Genomic DNA, 23426 nt, shown 5'->3' on the forward strand with positions numbered 1-23426 from the left:
GTTAGCATCCTTTATTACTTTTTTACCAGAAAAAAATAAAGAATTGATTTTATGCCGGACAGTTACACTTTGCACACAGCACTTTATTCTTCAGTGGAAAGCTCCTTGCTTCAGTGGGCAGCTTCTGGCCGCATCCAAAGAGGTGATAACATTATCTTTTGTGTATATTTCTTTGTCAGATACATTTAGTAAACGTTAGCAAACTGCACAAACTGAGCTTTATGCTGGATTCACATGGTTTGTTCCCGCACTCGATTCCCGTCGATGCACCGCTCGATTCCCGTCGATTCGTTTATTTCCGACATGTCCGATTCGCGGTTCGATGGATCTTTAGGTCGATTTGCCATACTTTACATGGCAATCGACCTAAAAATCATCGAAATGAGCTCGGAAATGTTCAGGAATAATCGATTAGTCGGGAATCGAGCGGCGCATTCGATGCGGGAATGAACTGTGTGTATTCAGCATTACGGAGCAGAGAAGCATAAAGAGCTGAGAAGTGATCACTAGATAGATTCTAATACATAAATACCGTAGCTATGAAATAAAATGCAATGGCAGCTTTCAGAGCAAATAAACTGTACTTTGAAAATGAGTAATTTACAGACTGACAAAATTACTTGTGCACAAAAACAAGTATGATAACTGTATGGGTAATAAAAAGTAGGAAAACAGTTTTGTTGACTGTTATGTCAGTGCTTTATCCCACTAGAGCCATGTCTTATGAAGCAGTGTGACAGATCTGCATCTACAAGAAAGCACAGCACTGATGTCCTACTGTTAGTAGAAATATGCATTATTTTATACATGCATATTATTCACCAGTTTTAGAGATCTTCCTTTTAATGGGCATTGTAAGAGCACATAGCTACTGTATATCGTGCATACAGGCTGCTCCCTTTGCCCTAATGAGTAGTCAGCAGGTTAGAAAATATGTATCCAGGAACAGAATAGCAACAGTTTCTTTGAAATAATACAGTAATAGGGAAAGTCATTACTCAGGCTCCAAGTACACCCAGCCCTCTCACATCACATCTGCCTATAAGGATACTATGGGGATTATGGGATACTTGTGCTAAGCATTGAGTTTAAGTCCCCTTCCCCACTTGCGCACCACGTGCAATGCAGGTGGTTGTAGCAGCGCACAGAACTTGCATTGCTATGTGATCCTTCCTGATGCAGTTGCAATGCCATTCATTAATAATGAATGTAATCGCAAAATTTCACACAACCCTGTGTTGCGTTGCTTTACGCTTAAATGCAACACATGGTTGGAAACATCAGACTGTGTAGTCTATGCTAGAGGCCTGCACGGGTCTTAATTTTTCAGACCCTGCGGGTACCTGACCCGATGCAGGCCTCTAGTCTATACACTTCTGATGCCCTTGCAGATGAAATAAAGCGTGTGTTGCTGAAAATGCGATCACAAACGCACAGGTAGGGGAAAGGCATCACATGGCCCCCATAACTGTGTTCCACCCTAGCTTATTAAAATGTAAAAACCTAATGGGACAGGGGTGGCATATCTTAATTAAACTGTAGTTCATGAAGCTCTAAGGCTCAGTTCAGATGAGCCCTAATAGTGTCTAAAGTCGAAGGAAAATCTCTCCATGAAATTTTTTTTTGTAGACTAGGTTAAAATCTTCAGCTCCATTTTAATGGAGAACCTCATTCTGTCCCCTGGACTACCAGCTTACAAATCAAAGCCACTAACCTTCATGAAGTCCTTAAAGAGAACCCGAGGTGTGTTTAAAGAATATTATCTGCATACAGAGGCTGGATCTGCCTATACAGCCCAGCCTTTGTTGCTATCCCAAACCCCACTAAGGTCCCCCTGCACTCTGCAATCCCTCATAAATCACAGCCTTGCTGTGAGGCTGTGTTTACATCTGTAGTGTCAGTCTCAGCTGCTCCCCCGCCTCCTGCATAGCTCCGGTCCCTGCCCCCGTCCCTTCCCTCCAATCAGCAGGGAGGGAAGGGATGCAGGCGGGGACTGGAGTTCTGCAGGAGGCGGGGAGAGCAGAAGACTGACACTATAGAGATAAACACAGCCAGCTCTGACAAGCTGTTTGTCAGCAGCGTGGCTGTGATTTATGAGGGATTGCAGAGTGCAGGGGGACATTAGGGAGGTTTGGGATAGCAACAGAGGCTGGGCTGTATAGGCAGATCCAGCCTCTGTATGCAGATAATATTCTTCAAACCCACCTCGGGTTCTCTTTAAAGAGGATTGCCAGTGAAAATAATGTAATCAAAAAGTGCTTCATTTTTACAATAATTATGTATAAATGATTTAGTCAGTGCTTGCCCATTGTAAAATCTTTCCTCTCCCCGATTTACATTCTGACATTTATCACATGGTGACATTTTTACAGCTGGCAGGTGACGTCACTGGAAGCAGCTGCTGCTTGCTTTTTTGACAGTTGGAAACAGCTGTAAACAGTTATTTCCCACAATCCAACGAGGTTCACAGACTGGAAACTGCCAGGACCATGGTCCTCACAGTTTCCTTTGAAAGGGGTTTCCTAACATTTCAATTCAATTTCAGCCATACAGCGCCCCCTGATGATCTGTTTGAGAAAATGAATAGATTTCTCATGTAAAAGGGGGTATCAGCTACTGATTGGAATGAAGTTCAATTATTGGTCACGGTTTCCAAATTTCTCTTTAAAATAAACCTGTGTTTTTTTAAAAAGGCAAAAAGTTGCCTTAGCAGGGGGACACATCTGGATCCTCCTATGTAAGATGGGAGTGTACTTACACATTTTTGTCATCGTGTCACCTCAGATGCCCTTTGACAATGTTGATGACAGATCTCTGGTCCTGTTGACCGAAGTGCTGGTAAGTTAATCTTACCGATACCAACGCCGGGAGAGCAGTGCACATTACGCTATTAACACAACACGTGTCCTGGGGTAACACGCATTTTGCTATGGTAATGCGTTGTACAAAGTGATGGATTAAGATGTAATGGAGCCCTAGGCAAGGTAGTAGACTTTGAGCCCTCTTGTGATCTTATTGGTAAGTTGAAGCGAAGGGAGGTCAGAGAAGGTGGCAGGTGGGCCCTTTGACACACACTAGGCCCCAGGCACCTGCCTAGGTTGCCTGGTGGATGATCCTGCTCTGATGTTGTGTTAAATAGCGTGCCACACATTACTATATCAACACGGTAACGTGTGATGAGCTAATAGCGCAATACATACTGCACTCCTGTCATTAGTGCTGGTAACATTTACCAGAGCTTTGTGCATCATGCTCTATATTTCGTATTGGAAGCTTTGTTTGTGATTGCTCTTAGACTTCAGCATATTTCAGCCACAATATATCTACTTTTATTATTTTCCCTTGTAACATATTGATTTCAGACTAATTTTGAATTTTTCTTCTCTTTATTTGTTAGAGCTCAGTTCTGAGAACTTGCGGATATGCTTCAAGATCATCAATGCCTACATATTCTGCATGTCCTCGGAGTTCCTGCAGGTAAGATTCTGCGTGATATTATGTGTACCTTGCTTGTTTGCTTGCTCCACATACAGGGGCGTAACTAGAGATCACTGGGCCCCCCTGCGAAACCTTGGATGGGGCCCCCCTTTCAACTCCAGCCCGCACCCCTACACATACTCAGGTTTCTTCTGTTTCAACAGAATATCCATAACAACCTTGACCCCATGAAACAAGCCTAAGCCTTAAAAGACAACTGAAGTGAGAAGAATATGGAGGCTGCCATATTTATTTCCTTTTAAACAATACCACTTGCTCGGCTGTCCTGCTGATCTATTTGGCTGCAGCAGTGTCTGAATAACACCAGAAACAAGCATGCAGCTAATCTTGTCAGATCTGACAAATATTTCAGAAACTCCTGATCTGCTCCTGATAGCCAGGCAACTGGTATTGCTGAAAAGGAAATAAGTATGGCAGCCTCCATATTCCTCTCTCTCCAGTTGTCCTTTAAAATGGACCAGAACTCAGAACGTCCTCTCTGTTCGAAAAGATACACAACTGCATAATAACCTTTAAACAAAAAACATTTCTTTGTTACAGCTGATACAAACCTAAAGTATGTCTACTTCCTGCTTCCATGGAAGCAGACCTATTGTTAACATCCTGTGCTTTCAAATGAGCCTATCTGCCATCTCTGCCATGGCAGTCACCTGACACAGGGGACAGATCAAATTACAACTTGTGATTAGTCACAGATGAGGGGGATTAGACAGGCTAAACTCTCTAAATACATACAGGGAGCATTTCTATGTTTTTCTTCTTTCCTGTGCAAGAGTTCAGCTCCACTTTGAGTACATGTTTACCTCAAACCCAAGGCAAATTGGGACCTAAAAAAACAATCTAAGAGAAAAGCTTCTGAATCCTCCAGAGGCTTTAAGTGTTCTCCTCCAGACCACCACCGCTGCCCAAGACCCTTGAATTTCACACTGCGCTCCTCTTAATGCAGGCCAAACTCACACAGGTGTAGTATGGCCGCACTCATGTATGAAGAGGAGCATAGCCAAGTAACATATCCTAGAAGCTCTTGTCCTTACCTGGGGCATCTTCCAGTCTATCAGGTCCCTTGCTGTGGTTCCGATCCCCTCCAGAGTACCACTGTCCCCTCAAAATTATCCCGACTAGATTTTGGTTGTGGCTACTGCGCATGTGTGGGCCCGTCCACAGGACTCCTTGATTGCATTCTTGCAAATGGGAATATTCTGCGCTTGTGCAGCTTACAAAGACTGTGCATGTGCTGAACACTCCAGGCCACGGGAGTGAGAACAAGGAGATGCACAGTTGCCAGATCTTTCAGAGTGGACAGCAGCACCCTGGAGGAAATTGAAACTACAGTAAAAAAAAAACCTGATTAACTGTAAGGGCAAACTCCCCCCACCCCACCCCTGAATGTATACATTAGGGATGTTAAAAATGTAAAAATGGGGGGAGCAGGCATGCGTAGGAAGCTCTCCTCATGTCCACTGCTCCCCCCTTCTCCTCTGTCCCCTTCTGTTATCTTCTAAAGGCCCCCCTGAAGCTACTTCAGGATCAGCTGGGTCGCAGAGCAGTGCGCAGGCGCTGCCCGTGCATCCTTAATCACGCGCCCGTGGCCGGGAGCACTTTGTGCATGCACACTACACAGTTGTGACAATGTGCGATCAAAGACACTTTACCCATACCTCCCAAGTTTTTGAGATGAGAAAAAGGGACTTAAAGGGATACTGTAGGGGGGTCGGGGGAAAATGAGCTGAACTTACCCGGGGCTTCTAATGGTCCCCCGCAGACATCCTGTGTTGGCGCAGCCACTCCCCAATGCTCCGGCCCCGCCTCCGGTTCACTTCTGGAATCTCTGACTTTAAAGTCAGAAAACCACTGCGCCTGCGTTGCCGTGTCCTCGCTCCCGCTGATGTCACCAGGAGTGTACTGCGCAGACACAGACCATACTGGGCCTGTGCTGTGCGCTCTTGATGACATCAGCACGATCGAGGACACGGCAACGCAGGCGCAGTGGTTTTCTGACTTTAAAGTCAGAAATTCCAGAAGTGAACTGGAGGCGGGGCCGGAGCATCGGTGAGCGGCTGCGCGGGCACAGGATGTCTGCGGGGGACCATTAGAAGCCCCGGGTAAGTTCAGCTCATTTTCCCCCGACCCCCCTACAGTATCCCTTTAAAGAAAACCTGAACTAAAATTCAAAATAAGCATACACAAGTCATACTTACCTTCCATGTAGTCTACTCCTCAGTGTCTTTCTTCTGTCCCGCGTCCTGTTTGTCCACTATGATCAAGGGAATTTTCCGGCCTCCATTTTGAAAATGGCCATTGCCCATAACAGCTTCCTGGTCAGCACACTGTTATACTGTAATATCACCCACTTGAGCCATAGGGAAACATGGATATTACCGGGCACATCAGTTCTCCTCTCAGCTATAACTGACAGCAACTGATATTTTACTGACAGCAACTGATATATTTCAGATCTGACAAAATATTGTCAGAACTGGAAGGGATTATTGTCAGAAGAAAATGGTGAGCTTCTGAGAGGAACCGATGGCAAGGTAACTATGTAATGTTCATTTGAAGTTACCTCATGTGTTTATTTTAAATATTTTTACTCAGTACAGGTTCTCTTTAAGCCACGTCCCTGCCACACCCCTGGCAACGCCCTCACCACGCCTCTAGTCACGCATACCATAAAGATTTCATAAGAAAAATATGTTGTTTTATCATTCAAACCACACTGGTCCTTTCTATCCTAGTTCATTTTCCTTCATAGTAACATTTTACAATTAGTAATATATCAATTTAAAGGATGGGAATAAAGTTTAGAGTCAATCAAACACATTTTTCAGTATAGAAATATATATATTTACATAGAAAGAGGGACAAAGTCCTGAAAGAGGGACAAATGAGGAAGAAAGAGGGACAGAGCTCCCAAAGAGGGACTGTCCCTCCAAAAAAGGGACAGTTGGGAGCTATGACTTTACCATGCAGCGCTAGCGCACTGCTCACCAACTCGGAAGTAGCGTCGGGGGGGCTTTAGATGTTAACTGAAGAGAATGGGGGAGTGGTGGGCAAGAGGAGAGCTTCCTATACATACCTGCTCCCCGCTTTTTAATTGTTTTAACAGCGCTAAGCTATCATTTACCCTGCACTGTCTAATATGTCATCCTAACAACCAGCACATACCTTTCCAATTCCCAGCTCTGTTAGCTAAGACCCCTGCCTCACAACTGCTCTGACCCTCCCATTATTTTAAAAAGAGAGAGAAACCCCTGCTTTTACACACCTATTCTCCCCCTCCCTTCTCCCTGTCCCCAACTACAATTAGCATCATAAAAAAACAAAAGGCACAGTGGCAGGCTGCATAAACAAACATAAAAACCAACATACTCAGTCAGGAGTCAATCTGTGGCAGGACTGCAGGGCAGCCCCCTTTCCCTCTGTCTCCCTGGAGTCTCGGCAGCTCAGGCAGGCTGTTGTCACTGCGGACATGCCTGCATCTTCTCTCTTCTCCAGAGACCACGTGAGGGGGCGGGGCAGTAAACTTGACTGCAAGTCTGACGTAATTAGAGGCAGCAGCATCAAGCATGCTGCTCTGCCTCTGCGTGTCTATTACTGTGCGTCCTATGCGCCCATCTTGGCACAAGACAGTAATTGACGGGGATTTAAATGTAGCTTGTCGGCCCGCCGGCATATTGATACATACAGACAGGCACCGGGCCCCTGAATCCCCCGGGGCCCCACTGCGTTCGCAGTGCCTGCAGGGCCGATAGATACGCCCCTGTCCACATACATTATACTTTTACTTAGAGCCGGCACTACCATAGAGGGCAGCACGGTGGCGTGGTGGTTAACACTTTCACCTTGCAAATGTTGACCTGGCTGGGATTCGAACCAGGGACCCAGCGTCCCTGGTTTGAATCCCAGCCAGGTCAACATCTGCAAGGAGTTTGTATGTTCTCCCCGTGTCTGTGTGGGTTTCCTCCGGGCACTCTGGTTTCCTCCGACATCCCAAAACCATACAGTTAATTGGCTTCCCCCTAAATACATAGCAATATGACTATGGTAGGGATTACATTGTGGGCTCCTCTGAGGGACAGTAAGTGACAATATACTCTGTACAGCGCTGCGTAATATGACGACACTATATACAGTGGGTTGCAAAAGTATTCGGCCCCCTTGAAGTTTTCCACATTTTGTCACATTACTGCCACAAACATGCATCAATTTTATTGGAATTCCACGTGAAAGACAAATACAAAGTGGTGTACATGTGAGAAGTGGATCGAAAATCATACATCATTCCAAACGTTTTTTACAAATAAATAACTGCAAAGTGGGGTGTACGTAATTATTCGGCCCCCTGAGTCAATACTTTGTAGAACCACCTTTTGCTGCAATTACAGCTGACAGTCTTTTAGGGTATGTCTCTACCAGCTTTGCACATCTAGAGACTGAAATCCTTGCCCATTCTTCTTTGCAAAACAGCTCCATCTCAGTCAGATTAGATGGACAGCGTTTGTGAACAGCAGTTTTCAGATCTTGCCACAGATTCTCGATTGGATTTAGATCTGGACTTTGACTGGGCCATTCTAACACATAGATATGTTTTGTTTTAAACCATTCCATTGTTGCCCTGGCTTTATGTTTAGGGTCATTGTCCTGCTGGAAGGTGAACCTCTGCCCCAGTCTCAAGTCTTTTGCAGTCTCCAAGAGGTTTTCTTCCAAGTTTGCCCTGTATTTGGCTCCATCCATCTTCCCATCAACTCTGACCAGCTTCCCTGTCCCTGCTGAAGAGATGCACCCCCCGAGCATGATGCTGCCACCACCATTTTTGACAGTGGGGATGGTGTGTTCAGAGTGATGTGCAGTGTTAGTTTTCTGCCACACATAGCGTTTTGCATTTTGGCCAAAAAGTTCCATTTTGGTCTCGTCTGACCAGAGCACCTTCTTCCACACATGGTTGCTATGTCCCCCACATGGCTTGTGGCAAACTGCAAACGGGACTTCTTATGCTTTCTGTTAGCAATGTCTTTCTTTTTGCCACTCTTCCATAAAGGCCAACTTTGTACAGTGCATGACTAATAGTTGTCCTATGGACAGAGTCTCCCACCTGAGCTGTAGATCTCTGCAGCTCATCCAGAGTCACCATGGGCCTGTTGACTGCATTTCTGATCAGCGCTCTCCTTGTTCTGCCTGTGAGTTTAGGTGGATGGCCTTGTCTTGGTAGGTTTACAATTGTGCCACACTCCTTCCATTTCTGAATGATCACTTGAACAGTGCTCCGTGGGATGTTCAAGGCTTTGGAAATCTTTTTGTAGCCTAAGCCTGCTTTAAATTTCTCAATAACTTGATCCCTGACCTGTCTTGTGTGTTCTTTGGACTTCACGGTGTTGTTGCTCCCAATATTCTCTTAGACAACCTCTGAGGCCCTCACAGAGCAGCTGTATTTGTATTGACATTAGATTACATACAGGTGCACTCTATTTAGTCATTAGCACTCATCAGGCAATATCTATAGGCAACTGACTGCACTCAGATCAAAGGAGGGCCGAATAATTACGCACACACCACTTTGCAGTTATTTATTTGTAAAAAATGTGTGGAATCATGTATCATTTTCGTTCCACTTCTCACGTGTACACCACTTTGTGTTGGTCTTTCATGTGGAATTTCAATAAAAATGATTGTTTGTGGCAGTAATATGACAAAATGTGGAAAACTTCAAGGGGGCTGAATACTTTTGCAACCCACTGTAAATACTTAAATAAATAGAGGTAAAGGGTGCAATTGGCCCCAGAGCCTGTAGGAGGCCCCCCAAGGTGCCTCTCCCCAACTTAACTGTTGCTCCCCATCAGGGGCGTAACTATAAATCACTGGACCTCCCTTCAAAACTTTGGATAGGGACCCCCCCCCCCCCTTTCTTTCTGCACAGGTAAACTGAGTATGCTCCCAGCCTCATAACTGGCTCTGCAGACTCTTCCAGCATCACTACATTACTCAGCACTTGGGGAGGGGCAGAGAGGTTGGGGGCTGGGCGCTGTACACAAGAGCTTGCTGCACACTGTATAGGGACTGTCTTCAAATCTTTATCTACAAAACTGAGATGGCTGGGCATACTGCAACACACACAATTGCTCACTACCAGTCCAGGCAATTTCCTACCTCTATCTGGTCAGCAGGCACCAGTCAGCCAATCATGTGTACGGTCATACACCCTTTGCCTGCCATACCGATCAAGCAGGATCTGCATAAATTAGCATTCAGGTGGGAGGCTTGGTTGGACGTAATCGTTGATCACATCTTATACAGGGACCGCCGCGTGTAGGCATCTCCCACACAGTCCCCTCCCTAACCACTCATCTGTCAACCGCATCCTGGAAGCTGCAAAACAGAAATTTAAAATCACAAACACTGGTTCGCACGACAGCCGGGGGCCCCAGCCTCTCTCACTAGCTGGGGCCCCCAAACCACCATGCGCTACCCAGAGGGAAATGTGAGCGAGCCCTGGCTCTCTCACCTCCAGGGACTTCACCCCCATCACCTCTAAACTGAATGCAAACTGCAGCACACACATTTGCTCACTACCAGTTCAGGCAACTTCCTACCTCTATCTGGCCAGCAGGCGCCAGTCAGCCAATCAGGTGTACGGTCATACACCCTTTGCCTGCCATACCAATCTAGCAGGATCTGCATAAATTAGCATTCAGGTGGGAGGCTTGGTTGGACGTAATCGTTGATTACATCTTATACAGGGACCGCCGCGTGTAGGCATCTCCCACACAGTCCCCCTCCATGGGCAGATGCAGTCATTAGAATAATTAGGCAGAGAGCAGAACGTTTTTTTCTCTCCGTCACCTTACTTGTCAGTCTCTCAGGAGAGGGAAAATAAACTTCCCCCCACGGGGCCCCCTGAGGCTTCTGGACTCTCCTGCAGCTGCATCCCTTGTAGGGTCTATTGTTACACCCCTGCTCCCCAGGGCCCCTGTAGAGCCTTTGTTAGAGTAGCATCTCAGTTTTTCCAACAGGCGCATACCTCCGTCAGTCTGTGGCTCCGTGCACTGCCGTCTTCTTGTACTACTGGCTGCATCTTCTCTGTGACCTGCGTAATGTTGTTAAATTGACACTGAAGCAAAAAAAAAAAAAAAAACGTATTATATGATGACATGTGTGTGTAGTATGGATAATCAAAAGAACATTAGTAGCAAAGAAAAGAATCTGTGTTTTTACTTTCAGTTATAAAGCTTTTTTTTTATAATATTGCATCATTCTCTAATATTTGCAATTTACAAACTACACTCTGCATTTTAAACTATAAAACAGAGCAAAGCTAATGACCATTTGATCTCCCCTGCAAGAAAATCTTGTCTGAAGTTGTCTTTCCCCATTTCTTTGATGTGGAAGTGCTTCAGAAAACAGCACTTAGACTAAATTAGTAGGAGTGCTCAGAGAAGCTCCTTTGCATAGATAAAAAGAGATTTTCTTTAACTCTTCCTGTACTGGAAAAAATATGAGACTCTTTTCTTGAAATAATAAGCTTCAGAAGACAGAGCTCTCTGCGACTTTGAAAGTTGTGGAGCTCAGATAAACTCTTTTGCTTAGATAACAACTGGAGTTTCTTAACTCTTCCTGTACTGGATAATAATATGAGACTCTTTTCTTTGCTACTAATGTTCCATTTCTTAGCTGTGCTGCACATTAAAGTCATTATATCATAAGTTTATTTTCACTTCAGATTCCCTTTAAGTAATAACATGTGCAGGGTAAGGGAGGAGCGGCACCCCTGTGAGGATGGTGTCTGAGAGCACAGAGCCATGGACTGACAGAGGAGTGTGACCACCAAGACAGACAACACCCTACTATGCCGAAGACTCAACTGTTGCTCCCTGGAGCCCCTGTAAAGACTGGGTGGGGTGAGGGAGGTTAGCAGCCATCTCAGGGGCCCTGCAAGGAAATTTGGCTTCAACAAAGGGCTCCTCATGTCGCTTTTGGGTTTGGGGGGTTATCAAGGGGGGGTAAATGTTACTCGTACCCAGGATATCTGCCGACAATCTAATTGCATTTTATGGTGATATCTGCCGACAATCTAATTGCATTTTGTGGGGATATCTGTAGCCAATTTAATTGCATTTTGTGGGGGTATCTGCTGCCAATCTGATTGCATTTAGTGGGGATAGCTGCCGCCAATCTGATTGCATTTAGTGGGCATATCTGCCGCCAATCTGATTGCATTTAGTGGGCATATCTGCCGCCAATCTGATTGCATTTTGTGGGGATATCTGCCGCCAATTTGATTGCATTTTGTCGGGAAATCTGCCGCCAATCTGATTTAATTTTGTCGGAAAATCTGCTGCCATTTGACTACTTGATGAATTATCATGAGGCATGTAAGTACTATATTTTATCTAAAATGTATCTGGTCTGGACCTAATTTCTGTGAATAACACCGCTACTTACTTTGTGTTTTGTTGTTTTTAAAGTCTGCCCATGACTCTTCATGGCCACGCCCATGTTCCAGTGTGTGGCGCTGCATGTGGACATATCCCTATTGGAGACTGTCCTCAGAAGTGCTCACAATCTACTCCCTACCATAAAATCATGCAAAATTTCTAGAGTACATGTGTATGTGAGGCCAAAATTGGGGGGGGGGGGGCGGCTGGAGAGGGGGGCGGGCCCCAGGCTGAAACTTCCTTGGTGGGCCCTTAGTATCCCAGTCTGACCCTGCTCGTACCGGCCTTGCTTTTACTAATAGTGTCTGGAACAGTTTGATAAAACTACATCTTGTTATGGATAGGAGGCAATAGCACATGGAAATGATACCTGATCATAGCGGAATGAAGTGGAGGGCGCAGGTGAACATTGTAAACATTGTTATAGTTGTCAAGTAATTTGGGAAATGCAGAGCAGTTGTTGCTGCGTTCCTGTGATTGATGACTGGCTAGATTGTTTCATTTGACATTTATACAGTGCTGTATTTGCCAGAAGGCACGGCGTAGGCTGCTGTATTATTCTGCAGGACATCACTGATGGACTGCAGACGGCTTCTCAGCTATCAGTGCCTTCACAGCCGACACATCTGGCCATGGGAAACCATATTTAATGCTATCATTAGTTTCTACACCATTTTGCACTTTGCACTGTGTTGTTAAGAGGGGAAAAACCATTAGAGAAAAATATAGTGTAGTATAAAAGAGGTGATAAGTAATAAATGAGAATTCTAGAACATCCAGTAAATGCAGGAATCGGAGATGCTGACCATTCCCCAGTAGATTTTTTTTTTCACTTTTACATCTTCTGCCTTTACAGAAAAACTGTGCTTTCTATTCCCAAACAAGTCATAGAATGTTTGCTTCACATCCTTGAGGGGGGAGGGTGTGTGTGTGTGTGTGTGTGTGTGTGTGTGTGTGTGTGTGTGTGTGTGTGTGTGTGTGTGTGTGTGTGTGTGTGTGTGTGTGTGTGTGAGCGTGCGTGCGTGCGAGCGTGCGTGTTAAGCTACATGCAGCTTGGACAGGAGTCCTCTGTTATCTTAAATCCAATGGGAACCGCCACTAAAATAAAAAGCCAGATACTTACCTGAGGAGGGGGAAGGCATTGGGCCCTAATGAACCTTTCCTCTCCTCTCCCGTTGCCCTCGGTGCAGCGCTGGGTTATATTCCCCGCCGAGCCAAGTCCTCCTGAAGACAGGCAGCTCCATGCTGCGCACGTGCGTGAGAGAGTGCGCTTGCACGTGCGCAGTATGGAGCGGCCCAAAGTAACCTTCGCCTGACAGAAGGAGCAGTATTTGACCAATTTAGTCAAATACTGCTCCTGGGGACAGCGCTGCACTGAGGGCACCGGGAGAGGAGAGGGAAGGCTCATAAAACATTAAGATCAGACACATCAGTCTAATTGTTTCCAGTACAGGAAGAGTTGAGAAACTCCAGTTGTTATCTCTATGCAAACAAGCCATTAAGCTTTCAGACTAAGTTAGTCCTGGAGAGGGCTGTTAGCTGACTTTTATTATCTCAACAATAAGTGAACTGTTTACTTTTTCTCTGCTAGAGGACAGGTCATTACTTCACAGACTGCTCTGAAAGAATCATTTTGAATGCTGAGTGTTGTGTAATCTGCACATATTATAGAATGATGCAATGTTAGAAAAAACACTATATACCTGAAAATAACAGTATGAGAATATTTTCTTTGCTGCTAATCTTTTAGTAATTATTCATAGTACACAACCAATTCATTATATCATATATTTTTTTTCCGCTTCAGTGTCTCTTTAACCTCCTTGCCGGTTATCCCGAGCTCAGCTCAGGGTAACCTGCGCAGGAGGATATCTCGGGCCCCGCTGGGCCGATTTGCATAATTTTTTTTCCCTACACGCAGCTAGCACTTTGCTAGCTGCGTGTAGGTCGCGATCGCCGCCGCTCACCGCCGATTCGCCGCTACCCACCGCGCCGAGCCGCCCCCCCCCCCCGCCCCAGACCCCTGCGCAGCCTGGCCAATCAGTGCCAGGCAGCGCTAAGGGGCGGATCGGAGTTCCCTCTGACGTCACGACGTCTATGACGTCGGTGACGTCATCCCGCCCGGTCGCCATGGCGACCGGGGAAGCCCTGCAGGAAATCCCGTTCTCAACGGGATTCCCTGCATACTCTGATCGCCGAAGGCGATTGGAGTGGGTGGGGGGATGCCGCCGCTTAGCGGCTATCATGTAGCGAGCCCTGGGCTCGCTACATGATTTAAAAAAAAAAAAATTTTAAAAAAGTGCGGCGCTGCCTCCTTGCCGGATTTTTTAGACCGGCAAGGAGGTTAAAGAGACACTGAAGCCCAAAAAAAATTGATATAATGATTTGTATGTGTAGTATGGATAATTACTACATCATTAATAGCAATCATATTTTATTTTCAGCTATATAAGCCTCAATTCACCAAGCTTTATCAAACACTTTATCAAACGTTTGATAATTTACCTCATGGGTAAAATCTAATTTTGAATTCACTAAGGTTATATAGATTTATTGAGCGTTTTATTGATAAAAAATTCTATAAATATATAACACCTTAGTGACAACTCAGACACTACTGCAGCCAAATAGATCAGCAGGGCTGCCAGGCAGCTGGTATTGTTTTAAAGGAAATAAATATGGCAGCTTCCATAGGTCTCAGACCTCGGGTTTTTTTTTAATGGAGACAGTTAATGTCAGCTAATGTCAGCCTCCATATTCTTCTCACTACAGTTGTCCTTTAAGGCACTTGCATACCTGTCTGCCCTAATTTTTGTCCTGCTCCCTGTTAATTCTCCCAGCCTATCACTGAGCAGGAGGCGTGTGTATGAACTCATGCCCAGAACTTTCTCTGTAGGGATTGAGTCCTGAACCCCATGGGCTGCAGTTATAGATCTGACAAGCCCTGTGTGCACAAGTAGACACTCAGTAGCTCATCTGTGATCCAGTTTGATATTAATGTCATCTTTGGGAATTCTTAAAGGGATACTGTAGGTAGGGGTCGGGGGAAAATGAGTTGAACTTACCCGGGGCTTCTAATGGTCCCCCGCAGACATCCTGTGCCCGCGCAGCCACTCACCGATGCTCCGGCCCCGCCTCCGGTTCACTTCTGTAATTTCTGACTTTAAAGTCAGAAAACCCCTGCGCCTGCGTTGCCGTGTCCTCGCTTCCCCTGATGTCACCAGGAGCGTACTGCGCAGACACAGACCATACTGGGCTTGTGCTATACACTCCTGGTGACATCAGCGGGAACGAAGACATGGCAAAGCAGGCTCAGGGGTTTTCTGACTTTAAAGTCGGAAATTCCAGAAGTGAGCCAGAGGCGGGGCCCGGAGCATCGGTGAGTGGCTGCGCGGGCACAGGATGTCTGCGGGGGACCATTACAAGCCACGGGTAAGTTCAACTCATTTTCCCCCGACCACCCCTACAGTATTCCTTTAAAGTGAACCCAAGGTGAGAGTGATGGGGAGTCTGCCATATTTATATCCTATCAAACCATACCCGTTAATATTCTGGCTGCAGTACAGTCACATTCCTGAAGCAAGCATGTGGCTAAGTCAGAGCACCTGATCTGCATGCTTGTTCAGGGGCTATGGCTAAAAGTATTAGAGGCAGAGGATAAGGGGGACAGCCAGGCAACTTGCATTGTTTAAATTGACAAATATGGCAGCCTCCATATCACTCTCACCTTGTGTTTCCTTTAAAGGGATTCCGAGCAGTGCCTGCGGGTATGCCTTTAAGCATACCCCCAACTAATTAATTATATCCTTACACCTACCGGCATGATGTTTGTAATTATATCCCCCTGGGTTCCTTGTATTTCATTGCATTGCAATGAATGGAGCTGCCGACACTGGGGAAAGTGTTGTCCTGTATAATACAATGCTGAATAAGGAATCCAAGATGGCGGCCTTGATTTCGAGCGCGAAAATAACGAAAACTAAAAGGCGTAGGGTGGCAGTTTATATATCATTGGAAAGAGGAGAAAGAGCTTCAAAATGGTTTGCATCTTTCCATAGTTACTGTACTGCTCGGAGTCCCTTTAAGGTTTTATCATTTGGAATCTTTATTGATTTTCACTGAAGGCTCTCCCCCACACTCATCCTAGTCTCCATCAATGACACAGAGCATAGCGTTCTGTTTCTAGGCACTACCATCACCAATGATTTGAGATAGGGAGTGAACACCAATATAACCCATCAGCTGAGGCTGATTTTCCTGAGGCAACTGAGAAAGTTTGGTATCAGTATGCCGTGAAAGTTGCTGACCAGTTTCTCTACTGCCACCATTGAATCGGTCCAAGTAGAACAATATAGTCCTGGGAGCTCAAACTGCTAATATTCACAAGCGTAGGGGGTCGACCAGTCCACACCGGATCCACTCAAGGTGCACAAGTCCACAGAAAGAAAATAAATGACTGGGTCTCCACCTGGATACCTAAGATTGCAGCAATTTAATTAAACCATAGTGAGATGAAATTACACAACGCTTCAGCCGATGGGCCTTTCTCAAGTGTTACAACTTGAGAAAGGCCCATCGGCCGAAACATTGTGTATTTTCATGTCACTATGGTTTAATTAAATTGCTACGATTGCAACTATCCAGGTGAAGACCCAGTCTTTTCTTTTCTTACCATTGAATTGGTCCTCTGCTCTTCCATCATTGCCTCGTACACAAGGGCAAATGCAATGACAGGCACAAACTCCAGAGAGTAATCTGTGCTGCTGAGAAGACCATTGGGTCACCCCTGCCCCGCTGGACCTCCTCCACACATCTAGAATTAGGGTCAGGGTGAACAGGATAATACTTGACCCCTCCCACCCCAGCAGCCATTTCTTGAACCTCCTTCCCTCAGGCCACCACAACAAGACCATCCTCACCAAAACCTCTAGGCACTGGAATACCTTCTTCCCCCAAGCAGTCCTCCTCCTTAACCCAAGGCCCCTCCTTAATGTAACCTCCCAGACTCCCCCTCCAGCATCTCTGGAGTCCTAGCGTACTGCACCTATCTATAACTACTAATGTGCGTGCTATTTTTGCCTTTAAGCTTTTGTGCTATGTCATCCACAAACCTAAAGTCCTATATTGTTATGTTATTGTTGTTTTGCACTATGCTAACTGCCATGTGTGCCACAAATAATGTTGGGTGTGACATCTGTTGCACTTGGCGAATAAAGTTGATTCTGATTCTCCTTTTGGAAAAATGCAGCACATGTCAAATATAGGTTTTAAAGAGACTCTGTAACAAAATGTTCAGCCTTATTTCTTCTATCCTATAAGTTCCTATACCTGTTTGAATGTGGTCTGTCTTACTGCAGCCTTTCCTTGTTGCACAGTGGCTGTATTATCTCTGTTATATAATCTAATCTTCTTTCCTTTGTCAGCTCAGGCAGGAATGTGCTGCTCTGCTGTGATTTGTTGAAGTTATACACACCCTCACCACGCCCCCTGCAGGCTCTGTATGAGTCACAGACTGAGCCTGTCGCATGCTGGTTAGCAGCCATGTTTTTGTTTGTAAACACTGCCTAAAACTGGCAATTACAAGCCAAGATCTCAGCAGGGAGTGGCAGAAACAGCAAAGAGGGCCCAGGAGAACATAATGAATAGAATGGGATGCTTTTTATTGTAAGAATTTTAGAGTACAGATTCTCTTTAATGCATCTTAATGCATGGCAGCCTTGCTCCATATGATCTCATTCAAATCCTGCAATGAAAGTGTTTGGGAAGTGCAGCTCAGACACAAAAGTACACGTCCGTTTATACAAGCAATTGCTGTGATTGATATAATAGCGGTACGCTATCCTTTTCTTGTGTTGTTGCAGTAAAATCATCGGTATTAGGCCATATTTCTGCTTCAACCACACAGCTCCCAGGTGCATCCTTTTATAGGCGGTTTCCCGAATACCACATGCGTTTGTACTGTTATACACTTTAGACAGGGCACACACTTGCAGGGCTGTTTTCCCCCTGCTATTCCTGGGTCTCTGTTAGCTTTTGCGTATTCTGTGAACGTTTTGCCACGCCTGTTCCGTGGGTTTTCCACATTTGCAGCGGCATATACTGTATGTGAACATGCCCGCTGTGCAATTTAAAAACATTTGAAAAATTGTGAGCACAAAACGCAAATGAACAGTCACGACAAGCCTTTCCCTCACTAGGCTATTGACGTCAATAGCCCATGGAATTGTGCGCACAATCACATCTAGTGAGTTCCCTGCCTGAAACGCTTGCAATTTCCATCGCCCTGCAATGTTCTTCTGTGTACAAATGCGCGCTGTGTCCAGGAGAGAAGCAACTTGCTGTCAGTATTTTTTTCTGCATACGAAAAAAAAAATTGAATAGAAACAGCCCATTGATTCTAAACTTTGTATTTATTTGTGAGTTAGTGTAGTTGCTTTTTGTTATTGCTGTTAATGTTTGTTCTGTGATTCTATATTCTCAGATGGTGAAGTGTTCAGTTACAGCTGAATTATTGCAAATTTCCTTCTGTTTTAAGAAGGCAAATTTCCCCAAGCATTGCTTATTAGTAGGAGGGCTTTTCGGTCTCTTTTATCCCCCCTATATATTCCTAGTGATTTGGGTCACCCCGAGCTGCTTGGTTACTCTGTTGTACTGGTCCAAGCCCTATCCCATACAGGTAGAACCAAAAGGTAGAAAATTCCGGGCACCAGTTGCTTTGCAAGTCACCTATTTATTTGCTCCCCAACACCTTCAAAACATAACAGCAATAAATCCTGGCCTTACAGCCGTTTCGCAGAGAACCTGCTTCTTCAGAGGCAGCGGATTACATAAAAATTGTGGCACAACATAACATTATATATATACACATAAATGTGATGCAGGTCTTACCCACCGCTGTAGCAGCCTCCCACTGCCGAAGAGGCGCCGCCCCGAGCCGGACAGTCAACTTCCGGGAGAAAGCCACGCCCCTATACTCAGGGAGCGTGTATCGGGTTTGCCCCGAACGTCACATGACAACCGTCATGTGACTCTGACTTTCGTCACTTCCCCCATCTGTGTAAGAGCTGCCGGTATCAGTGAGAGGAAATAGCTACAGAGCGTTGCCAGGTAACCAGGAACGCGGTGTTTCAGACCTAAACGAGAACAGACAAAACGATAATGATTAAAAACAATAAATGAAGCAAATTCACCGCACTATAAGTATACTTTATATTAACCATACAAGAGGAGGATATACAATATATATTTACTTAAAAAGACCCGTTTTTGGCCGACTAATAAATGTTAGACCCAGTAATTATAGTTTAGGAGGCATGTTGTAAATAGGGAAGACGTGATAAAAATATGATAAAAAGATCTCAAAGAAACCTCTCACCGGGCATGTGGGAGGATGGGTCTAAATGAGAGAAACGAACTGTGGTGCTTCCTTGACAAACATTAAAGTAGACGGTTTAGAGCATTTTTGCATGAGTTAGTTTCGCCGCGTAGGGCGGAGCTACGCATCACGTGACCGGCAGTAGTGAGGAGACGCAAGGAGACAAGGCGGCATACGCAGCAGCGGCTATCCGGGACCGCTCCAAGTTACCTGTTACATGCGCATGGCCTGTGGACCCTTGTGAGTGCATCCTTGTATTTTAATTTTCATATTAAATGATTTTACACTATTGGAGCCTTCTTTGAGTTTTAGATTTGTAACGTGACTGGTTCACGGATCCCCGCATTACCTGTGTATACCTACTTCCGGATCGGTTGGAGGCTATTCTGAGGTGCAACGTGACTGGTTCACGGATCCCCGCATTACCTGTATATCCATACCTCCGGATCGATTGGAGGCTATCTGGGTGAGTGCGGACACACAGAGGGAGTGTGTTACTGCACCAGGTGCTGGGTTATCTGCACGTTAGAGGTGATGGGCATCTACTGAATTATTGGATTACGCTATGTCCTTTATTTCTCTTTTTCTATGACGTGTTGGCTGGATATTGTGGAAGTGGTCCTGTGTTCCTGGACATTTGAGAGTCTACTTCACAGTAGATTGAAGACTACTCGAGTGGTGATATTTAAGACTGAACTTTATCCTAGCCTTTGAGCGCTTATTAACATATTTTGTTAGGCTTGAACTTTGGTAAGCCCTTGAAAGTGAACGATACAAGGAAATTATATGCAAACACCGTAATTGATACTTCACGCTAATGCTTGATCCAGGGAATTCAGCCAGGAACGTGTGTAGTAATTATTCTACAGTTGTTTATTTTGTAATTCATACAAAGCTAACACGTATTTTCGGTAAAGCCTGAATAATACGCTATATATATAATCGCAAGTTGGATTCTTTAACCCTTTCCGCAGCAGCAGTTTCTGGTCTCTTACGGACCAGAGACTACTGGTAGGAAAAAACAGGGCTTTGCGTCGAATTGACTAGTGATGCTCAAATGCGGATACGGGAGACACCCGGATAGTTGCTATCCGGATATCTCCTAGTAAACCTGTGCGGGGGGGGGGGGGGTCAAGCTTACCTGTCTGATGTCTTCTTCGTCCGTCCCTGGCACCTCCCACGATGCGTTCCACGCGCATCACGTGTCTACAAACACTTCCTCCTTCAACCTGGAAGGAGGAAGGAAGTGTTTGCAGTCACGTGACCGCCGTGTGGAACGCATCGTGGGAGGTGCCAGGGACGGACAAAGAAGACGTCAGACTGGTAAGCTTGACCCCCTAGCCCCGCACAGGTAACTGGGAGATATCCGGATAGCAACTGTCCAGGTGTCTCCCGGATCCGGATTTGAGCATCACTGGAATTGACGCTCTCGCCGATCACCCATCACCGCGTGCTCCTCTCTCTGCCGTCTCTATGACGGCAGAGCTCTGTGAGCCGCTCAGGAGCCACTTTCATTGGCTCCTGATCCTGTCATTAACCAGCCTGGCGGTATGGACGAGCTCAGCTCGTCCATCACCGCCGGAGGCTGCCGCTCAGGCCCTGCTGGGCCGATTTTCTTCAAATAAAGAGCAGCACACGCAGCCGGCACTTTGCCAGCCGCGTGTGCTGCCTGACCGCCGCCGCTCTGCGGCGATCCGCCGCGAGCAGCGGCGAAAGAGGTTTCCCCCCAGCCGCCTGAGCCCAGCGTAGCCGGAACAAAAAGTTCCGGCCAGCGCTAAGGGCTGGATCGGAGGCGGCTGACGTCAGGACGTCGGCTGACGTCCATGACGTCACTCCGCTCGTCGCTATGTCGACGATCTAAGCAAGACAAGGAAGGCCGCTCATTGCGGCCTTCCTTGTTTATTCTGGGCGCCGGAGGCGATCGGAAGAACGCCTCCGGAGCGCCCTCTAGTGGGCTTTCATGCAGCCAACTTTGGCTGCATGAAATAGTTTTTTTTTAATTAAAATCTTATCAGAACGCCAGGGTGAGCCAGTGTGATTGACTTACAGTGATCACGGGGTCAGGAGCCAATGAAAGCAGCTAATGACTGGCTCACAGGGCTCTGCTGTCATGGCGACGGTAGAGCACCGGGCTTGCGGCAAGAGAGAGGTCGGTGAGAGCGGCGGGTCTGTGCAGCACGGTAATTGAAATCTACACCCAGGAATGAATAAACAGCCACGAATAGGGCGTAAATTTCAGTTACTGCGGTCCGACAGTAGTTAATGCTGTTGTTCAATTAAATACAATTTTTTCTTTCAATCTGAATGTTCGTATCGAAAATAAGAGCATTACTATATTCGCTACATATTTCACCGTCCAAGTGTGCCTGAGATGGTCAAACAAGTTCTGTTTTACTTACCTGGGACATTCCCTAGTCCCCATAGTCTTACAGGGGACTTTCCTCCCGGTTTGCGAAGCTCTGCCCCTCCTAAAGCTTCCCAGCTGGCTACTGCGCATAAGCTGCCCAGGCTGCTTGCCTCCTCAATCGTAGAACACTCCCTGCTATGAGAACACGATAAAGCAAATGCCAGGGCCAGGCATGCACTGTAGACAGCTATAGGCGATGTTATGGAGGGGCGAGCGGACCAGTAGGAAACTGAGGTACCTGTAAGGCTACGAGGGGGAGTAAGGGGGGCTCTGGAAGAAGCCTCAAGTAAATAAAATAGAACCTGTCTCTCCCCCCCATCTCAGGTTTACTTTAACCATCTTACGACCGCCTAACGCTGATTGGCGGCCACAAGGTTGCTCTCCTAGGACATCCTAATGCCAATTGGCATCATGTCCTGGGGGCAGAGATTGCAAGGGATTGCGCTTTAGCTCCACTCTGTAAACAGCCTGCTACCCTGCAATCGCAGCTAGCAGGCTGTCAAAAGGAAAAAAAATGTTTAGGTTTTTTTTTTTTTAGTAACAAAGCTTAAGTGGCCAGCAATGTGATCCCCTCTCATAGGCTGATGCTTGTAAGAGGTGATCATTGATTGGATCACGGGGGAGGGACGGGGGGAAAATGTAAATAAAAAAAAAATACATTTAATTAAAAACGCCAATGGGCGTGACCGCGGCGGCAGCAGCCCCAGGACCGCACAACCCCAATTGGCGTCAAGTCCTGGGGCCGGCTACTGCAGGAGATCATGCGCAGGCTGCGCTCGCATCTCCTGCTTGGGAGGCAGAACCCTGCCCCGCCTTCAGTCTCCGTGCGGCGATCGCCGCTCAGGAGACTGTTAGATGGCGTAACCGCCGTCTATTTAGACGGTACAGTGCTGCGTTCTGCAGGAGTACTGCACTGGGGACAGCCTTGTGACACAGCTGTCCCCCTGGGGCACAAGAGAGCGATTGGCTCTCATAGGCAGAAGCCTATGACAGCCGATCGCCAGGATTGACCAGCTGGGGGGAGGGAGGGGTATTAGAAAAAAATAAACACTGTGGGGGGATCAGACCCCACCAACAGGAAGCTCTGTTGGTGGGGAGAAAACGGGGGAGGGAATCACTTGTGTGCTGAGTTGTGCGACCCTGCAGCTATGCCTTAAAGTAAACATCCAAGCTCGTAAATAAATAAATAAATAGAAAAAGTCCACCTACCTGCGGCTTCCTCTAGCCCGTGGCAGCCGTCCTGTGCCTTCGCCGCAGCTCCGGAGGCTCCCTGGTCTTCTCCCCTGGAGAGGGTCAGCCTCCTCTGCACTCCACGGCGCGGGTCATGTGCTCCGGCCGACTTCATTAGGACTGTACTGCGCAGGCAGTAGTTCTGCACCTGCGCAGTACTGTCCTGATGACGTCGGCAACCACGTGACCCGCGCGGTGGAGTGCAGAAGACACCGACCTGGAACCCCACCTGGCGAGGTTGGCTGCTCCAGGGGAGAAGACTGGAAACCTCCGGAACTGCGGCGAGGGCGCGGGACGTCTGCCCCGGGCTGGAGGAAGCCCCAGGTAAGTGGATGTTTATTTTTTTTTTTACTAGCCTGGACACTCACTTTAAAGCTACAGTGGTCAATTTAGTGAAAATTGGCCTGGTCTTTAGGGGGATTTAACACTGCAGACCTCAAGAGGTTAATAAAAATAAACAAACCTGGCAGCAGTGATCAGATGCCAC

General features: G+C 46.5%; 1 protein-coding gene and 1 long non-coding RNA gene across 3 annotated transcripts in view; one reads left to right on the forward strand and one right to left on the reverse strand.

Moving 5' to 3' along the window:
* The window catches only part of IPO11 (importin 11), a 604534-nt gene that overhangs the window by 329848 nt on the left and 251260 nt on the right, over positions 1-23426 (forward strand). For both annotated transcript variants that reach the window (XM_068249679.1, XM_068249671.1), the window contains exon 23: positions 3398-3477. In XM_068249679.1, the coding sequence (XP_068105780.1) occupies positions 3398-3477 (80 nt within the window). The remainder of the gene's footprint in view (positions 1-3397; positions 3478-23426) is intronic.
* Positions 10517-23426, reverse strand: part of LOC137528414 (uncharacterized) — a 39827-nt gene continuing 26917 nt past the window's right edge. Inside the window, exons 2-3 of the long non-coding RNA XR_011023385.1 lie at positions 18816-19060; positions 10517-10603 (exon numbers count right to left, since the gene is read on the reverse strand). This is a non-coding gene — a long non-coding RNA (uncharacterized lncRNA). The remainder of the gene's footprint in view (positions 10604-18815; positions 19061-23426) is intronic.

This window comes from Hyperolius riggenbachi, chromosome 1 (assembly GCF_040937935.1).
Source record: "Hyperolius riggenbachi isolate aHypRig1 chromosome 1, aHypRig1.pri, whole genome shotgun sequence".
In the NCBI taxonomy this organism is placed as follows: domain Eukaryota; kingdom Metazoa; phylum Chordata; class Amphibia; order Anura; family Hyperoliidae; genus Hyperolius; species Hyperolius riggenbachi.